The 6,000-nt window shown below is 48.2% G+C and overlaps 1 protein-coding gene across 1 annotated transcript in view; it reads left to right on the top strand.

Moving 5' to 3' along the window:
* Positions 1 to 492: 492 nt before the first annotated feature.
* The window catches only part of ERCC2 (ERCC excision repair 2, TFIIH core complex helicase subunit), a 24,960-nt gene continuing 19,452 nt past the window's right edge, over positions 493 to 6,000 (top strand). Inside the window, exons 1-6 of the mRNA XM_032963871.2 lie at positions 493 to 861; positions 2,508 to 2,607; positions 3,403 to 3,480; positions 3,702 to 3,764; positions 4,892 to 5,005; positions 5,672 to 5,788. Of these exons, the coding sequence (XP_032819762.2) occupies positions 857 to 861; positions 2,508 to 2,607; positions 3,403 to 3,480; positions 3,702 to 3,764; positions 4,892 to 5,005; positions 5,672 to 5,788 (477 nt within the window). The 5' untranslated portion in view covers positions 493 to 856. The remainder of the gene's footprint in view (positions 862 to 2,507; positions 2,608 to 3,402; positions 3,481 to 3,701; positions 3,765 to 4,891; positions 5,006 to 5,671; positions 5,789 to 6,000) is intronic.

The raw sequence follows: 6,000 nt of genomic DNA, 5'->3' as shown, positions 1-6,000 counted from the left end.
TGGTGAGGGAGGTGGTGAGGGTGGTGGGGGTGGTGAGGGTGGTGAGGGTGGTGGTGAGAGTGGTGGTGAGGGTGGTGGTGAGGGTGGTGGTGGTGAGGGTGGTGGTGAGAGTGGTGGGGAGGGTGGTGGTGAGGGTGGTGGTGGTGAGGGTGGTGGTGAGGGTGGTGGGAGTGGTGGTGAGGGTGGTGGTGAGGGTGGTGAAGGTGGTGAGGGTGGTGGTGAGGGTGGTGGGAGTGGTGGTGAGAGTGGTGGTGAGGGTGGTGGTGGTGAGGGTTGTGGTGAGAGTGGTGGTGAGGGTGGTGGTGGTGAGAGTGGTGGTGAGGATATCTCAGTCTTCTCGCTCTCAGGTGGCGGCTGACGACAATTTGCATTGGTATTCTTTGGTTCTATTCGGTAAAGTCACGTAGGTAAAAATAAAATAACAAAGGGACCGGACTGTCCAGAGGACAGCGTCCTCTGGACAGTCCGGTCCCTTCACCTGATGAAGGCAACTTGTGTTGTGGCCGAAACGTCGTGATTTTTGTTATTTTATTTTTACCTACGTGACTTTACCGAATAAAACCAAAGAGTATGGATCCTTGCAGTCACGAAAGCTTCAAATCTAGACTTTGCATTGGGCTCGTGCCGACTACGGCGTCCGAGGCGGGTCGAAGTTTCGCGTTTTCGTAAACGCGTCGCAAAATCCTCGGCCCGTGGCGAGACGCTGCGAGGATTTGAACGAGTGACGGAATTTTTTTTGAAAAATTAAACAAAACACGTCGACGGGCCTCCTTAATTTTTGGTGTGTCTCGGACAATTTAACGAGTCGCTTCAGAAAGCTACCGAGCGCGGTGGAGAAACGTGGGCGAAGGCGACGATGAAGTGAGAACTCGTTAATTGAGTGTGCGATGGTGAACGGTGTGCGGCGTTGCGTGCCGATTATTTTTTTTAAGTGCTGATGATTATTATTATAATATATTTATAAAGAGTAAAGTATTTGCTTGTGTTTAGATTCTAACTCGCTCCGGCTCTTATTCACGTGGTTTTGCGTAGTCGGCGTGCTCGTATAAGAGGCTTATCGCAGGCCCAATGCAACGGCGATTGGTGGTTTGCGTTTGATGGCCCCGATGTGTTGTTGTTGTTGATGGTAACGATGTTACTAAATGTTGACGTGAATTAATTTGTTGATAGGGGTGGGGGGGGTGTTATGATGATGATGGTGGTGGTGGTTGATTGCTTGCTTGCTACATCACAAAAAAACCCGTGAGAGTTTAACGAAGGCCCCGGGGAAGCCTTCAGCCAGCAGTTGCTGATCTGGGGTTACGTAAATGATCGACGTTGATGCCTTGTTGATTACGAACGACGATGGTGGTATACACTGATGGTTATTGATGGTGATGACAGTCGATGGTGGTTATGTCCACGGTGATGTACGGTATTATGATAGCGATGGTGTTGGTCTGACGGTGACGATATCGATGTCAGTGGTGATGTTGATAGTGATGCTAATGGTGGTGGTGGTGATGATGTTGTCAAACATCAACAAGTTAAAAACCAAGGGAGATTACCAGCCCATGTTTCGGCTATATGGGGGATCTTTGTATAAATGCACATTCGAGGTTGAGTTGATCTCTTGGAAGCTCAGGACTGCTTCAGTTATCACTCGCCACTGATGATATTGCCCTGGCCAGGAATCGGTGTCCGGCTAACAACATCGCTGATGAATATTCTAACCGATCCCTGAGCCTCTCCTAAGCCTCGATACTGCAAAGTATTATCTGTATTTTGATTTAGCGTGCTGATCTTAAAGGTGCGTTGAAAAATTTGATATTCCGACTGATGCTCCTGTTGTTGCGGAGTGATTCATGCAGCCAGCTATGGCTATAGGGTTTGGTGTTACATGTTATTAATGTAGTTTATTGTTAAAAATTCGGTCAGAGTCCCTATGATCACTGTTACATTGCATTTATGGCTTTCTTTTTTGGTGATTTCGAAAAGTTTTTTGGTTTGGACATGTTTGTTTTGTTGTAGTACGGAGTTAGATTGATGGCCTTAATCTAAGTTTTCTTGTGGTTGTTGTTGTTGTTTGACTTGCATCCCACTGGGATATTTTGCATATAGCCTTGGTGGTGTACGGTGCTTTTTTCAGGAATATTTTGATGTTTTTTTCATTGATTTTCTGTTTGCACAGTCACATAGTCACTTTAAGATGTTTTCTTGTTCGTGTTTTTGTTGTTTTGTTTGTTGCGGTTGCACCCGATTCAAGAGCCGAATGGCTCACAGGGCTATACCAAAATAAATAAAACTGAAACTGAAAAAATGAGTTCCTTTGTCATCAGCACTGGGGGAGACAAAGGCGGTCGGGCGTGGTGTTGGCCACCCACCCCCTCGTGTGCCGTCCCGGCCTTCATAGGTGCTACTCGCTAACTGCACTTGTCCCAGCAGTCTGTTTAATCTAGACGGGGGTTCTTTGTCTTTGTGTGCGTACACATGTCCGTGTGTGTGTGTGTGTGATATCTGTCGCCAAGGCTGGACATAGAAGGACTGGTCGTGTACTTTCCGTACGAGTTCATCTACCCCGAGCAGTACTCGTACATGCTGGAGCTCAAACGCACGCTGGATGCCAAGGTACTCTCCTCACCTCGGTATTGCAAAACCATCCGCAGCGAGCTTCAACCACCCAGCAGTGGACAGAGAATGATGACAACAAATGAGGCCACACCACCCCGCAATACTCTGATCCCTCAACTGGCTCCCAGTCCAGTCCAGGTCACCTACAAGAGCGTACTTGTTATCTGCCAGATTCTTCATGGACTCGCTGCTGCCCATCTCTCTCCTTTCATCATCACGCTCTACTCCCCTCAACGCATTCTCCTACGTCTCTCATCTTAATTTGCTCCCCTCCATGTACTCTGCTACCTCCCCCCTGACTTCTTCCTCTCCTCCCCTGCCATTTTCCTCACCTCCCCTCAACGCACTCTCCTTATCTTACGTTCTCATCTCACTCTACTGCCCTTTATGCCCTCTGCTATCTTTCTCCTATCATCGTGATCTACTCCTCTCCACACACTCCTACCTCTCCCATGTCATCTCACTCTACCGCCCTTTATTTACGTTCCTGCCTCTTACATTCTCATCTCTTCTCCTCTTCCACAAATAATCTGCTTCAGCAACCAATGTTTTATCTGCATAAGCTGCCATGGGGTCAACCTTGGCTCAGCGGGAGGTTGCTGCTTTTCCTGCCTCTGTATGCTGGAACTTGTTCCGAGGTGGTAGGCCTCGTTTGCCCTCAAGGCCGTATGAAATGAAGTCGCGGGTCGTTATCCGGGATGATATTGTTGCCCTGTGAATCCAAATTGTGTTGATGGTGGTGATAGTGATGATGGTGATTGATGGCGATGACTTTGTTGCACGCACCACCAGGGTCATGGCGTGCTGGAGATGCCTTCGGGCACAGGGAAAACGGTCTCGCTCCTCGCTCTCATCGTCGCATATCAGCGGGTGAGACGCAGATCTGGATAACCACAATACAACCTCAATATCACCTGGACAACTGCAACACGACTAGAAAAAACCACAGTTCTACTGCAACCAGCCATAATATCACTCACAACAACCGCACGGCGTTTGGAAATCCAACCTGCAGGACTGGTGCCTGTCCACGGTTGATTATTATTTCCCCGACTGTGAATGTGTTCTGTGCGTGATTCCCACCTGGCTAGGCATTCCCCAACGAGGTACAGAAGCTTGTGTACTGCTCACGGACGGTGCCCGAGATTGAAAAGGTGAGGTGTGCGGGAATGCGACGGCGTCACGGGCAGACGTGTCACCTCACGCCGCCACGGATGAACTTTTGTATTTCATCTCTTGCTTGGTCTCTCTCAAATTAAAAGTTTTTCTAACTTTCATTCCATTTTTGCATTCGGAATTCACGTCGTAAGACTAAGAATCCGTACGAAACTCTAGCAAAGCAGTGAAACACCCCACCATTGCGTTTTACATTTAGAGAACGGCCGATAGAGATTACAATATAACCACATTTATTGAAGCAATGTGCGGACCCGTTACATCACGTTGTGACGCACGTACACACCGTCAACATAAACTAAACTGGTTATAAAAAGCAGCGGCTAGACAAACGGGGAACAAACCCGTTGCCTCAAACCAGACGGGTTCCCAACGATAGGGGGAAGGGTAACAACATAACTACTTTTGATGTCCCTTCAAGTAATTTTGTTATCTACACATTAGGTTGCATCTTATGGCAGAGAAATGGATGTCACATAGAAATCAAACATATGTACAAAAATTGGAGCTTGAATTTGGTCAAATCAAGTGACGAAGCAAAGTTGTGTTGGGGTTTTATTTTTTGTGCAGTCGTTGGGAGACGACTGGGATGAGGACTGTCTCACCTCATTCTACCTTCCTCCTGCTGAAGCAACTCAGGCTTTCTGATGAAGCCACCCCCCCCCCCCCCCACAGTCAACCTTCACTGAGTGGGATGCCGCTCATTTTCCTCTGCTGTCCAAACTAGTCTGGACTTCTCTTCCCCCAGACGTCTGAGCTGTCGACTACCTGTCCCTGTTCAAGTTCGGGCTCAAGATGCCTCTGACTGCCTCCCATCTATAAAATGACCATGCCCACTGCTTCTGTGTAGCATCTTGAGATGTGGTCACACTTAGATGATACGTAAATCCCATTAATATTGTATTGCATAAACTCACATTGGAGAACCCAGTTTAATCGACTTCCGAGCCACCTCTTCTCATTTTCTCTTAATTTTGTTGAACAGAAAAAGCCACATGCGACCTTCTGAAGGCTACGATTGATGCTTTAGCCGGGATAATCGGGCAGCCAGTCTCGTATACTCGCTCACTCACCTGTCGTTGACACCTGCCGGTGATGTTTGCAGGTGATTGAGGAGATGAAGAAGCTGGTGGCTTATTACGAGAAACACACGAAAGAGCCAATGAAGTTCCTCGCGCTGTCCCTCAGCTCCCGCAAGAACTTGTGCATTCACCCTGAGGTGAGGGGGGTGGGGGGTGTGGCGTCGCAGGAACCCAAGTGGGGCCCTGTCTGGAGCTTTTCCACATGCATTGCTAGTCTCACCAGCCTCAATTTATGCACGAATTTCCAGCTTCAATCTATATACAACAACCATCAACCTCAAGCCATCCACAACCACAATCACCAGTCTCAATTTACACACTATCACAGCCAATCAGGGGATTCCTCCGGCCCCCTGTCCAATCTATAGGTCATTCCCACATAATTGTAAAATAACAAACGGTATGAACCACAATATCTGATCTCGTCAAGGAGCATAAACCACCAAGCGAACTTCGGTCATCCTCGCAGCGGCTTTTGCCTGGCCATCGAACAAAGATGGTCATCGGATCGTGCGCTTTCAGATGCGCTTCTGCGGCCGTCTGGAATGCTCTTCTGATATTAATAAGCCACTGGAGCTATGCACTTTTAAATCTAGATTGAAAACTAATTTCTTTAGAACTGATTTTCGTGTTTAGTTTGTTGTCCTTCCCCCGCATCTCCGATTAGCACAGTTGGCTATGTACGGTGCAAAATAAATTATGCATACATACATACATGTGTATAACTATCCCCGTTTTAAAAATCTCACCATGAGACTGGATCACCCCTCTGATGTGGCGGCCGCCTCTGTCCCCCAACGCAGGTGAGCGCCCTGCGCTTCGGCAAGGAGGTGGACGGCCGCTGCCACTCGCTCACAGCATCGTACGTGCGCAACCGGCACAGCTCGGACGGCAGCGTGCCCGTCTGCTCCTTCTACGAGGTCTGCTTGGCGTGCGTGTCGGCGATGTTACGACAAGCGATGCGTTACCTCCCCCCCCCCCCGCTAGCAGTAGAGGATGAACCTGTAGCTGTTCAGGTTGATTTAGTTACTTAGCGAATGCTTTTACACGTGACTTTTACGCAATTAGAGCACCAGATGCACAAGAAAAAAATATTTAATGAATACATGTGTATGTCGGTGTTATATTATGA

The sequence above is a fragment of the Petromyzon marinus genome, chromosome 31 (assembly GCF_048934315.1).
Source record: "Petromyzon marinus isolate PM22_M1 ecotype Great Lakes invasive population chromosome 31, UKy_Petmar_22M1.pri1.0, whole genome shotgun sequence".
Classification (NCBI taxonomy): domain Eukaryota; kingdom Metazoa; phylum Chordata; class Hyperoartia; order Petromyzontiformes; family Petromyzontidae; genus Petromyzon; species Petromyzon marinus.
This window is presented reverse-complemented; position numbering and strand designations above follow the sequence as displayed.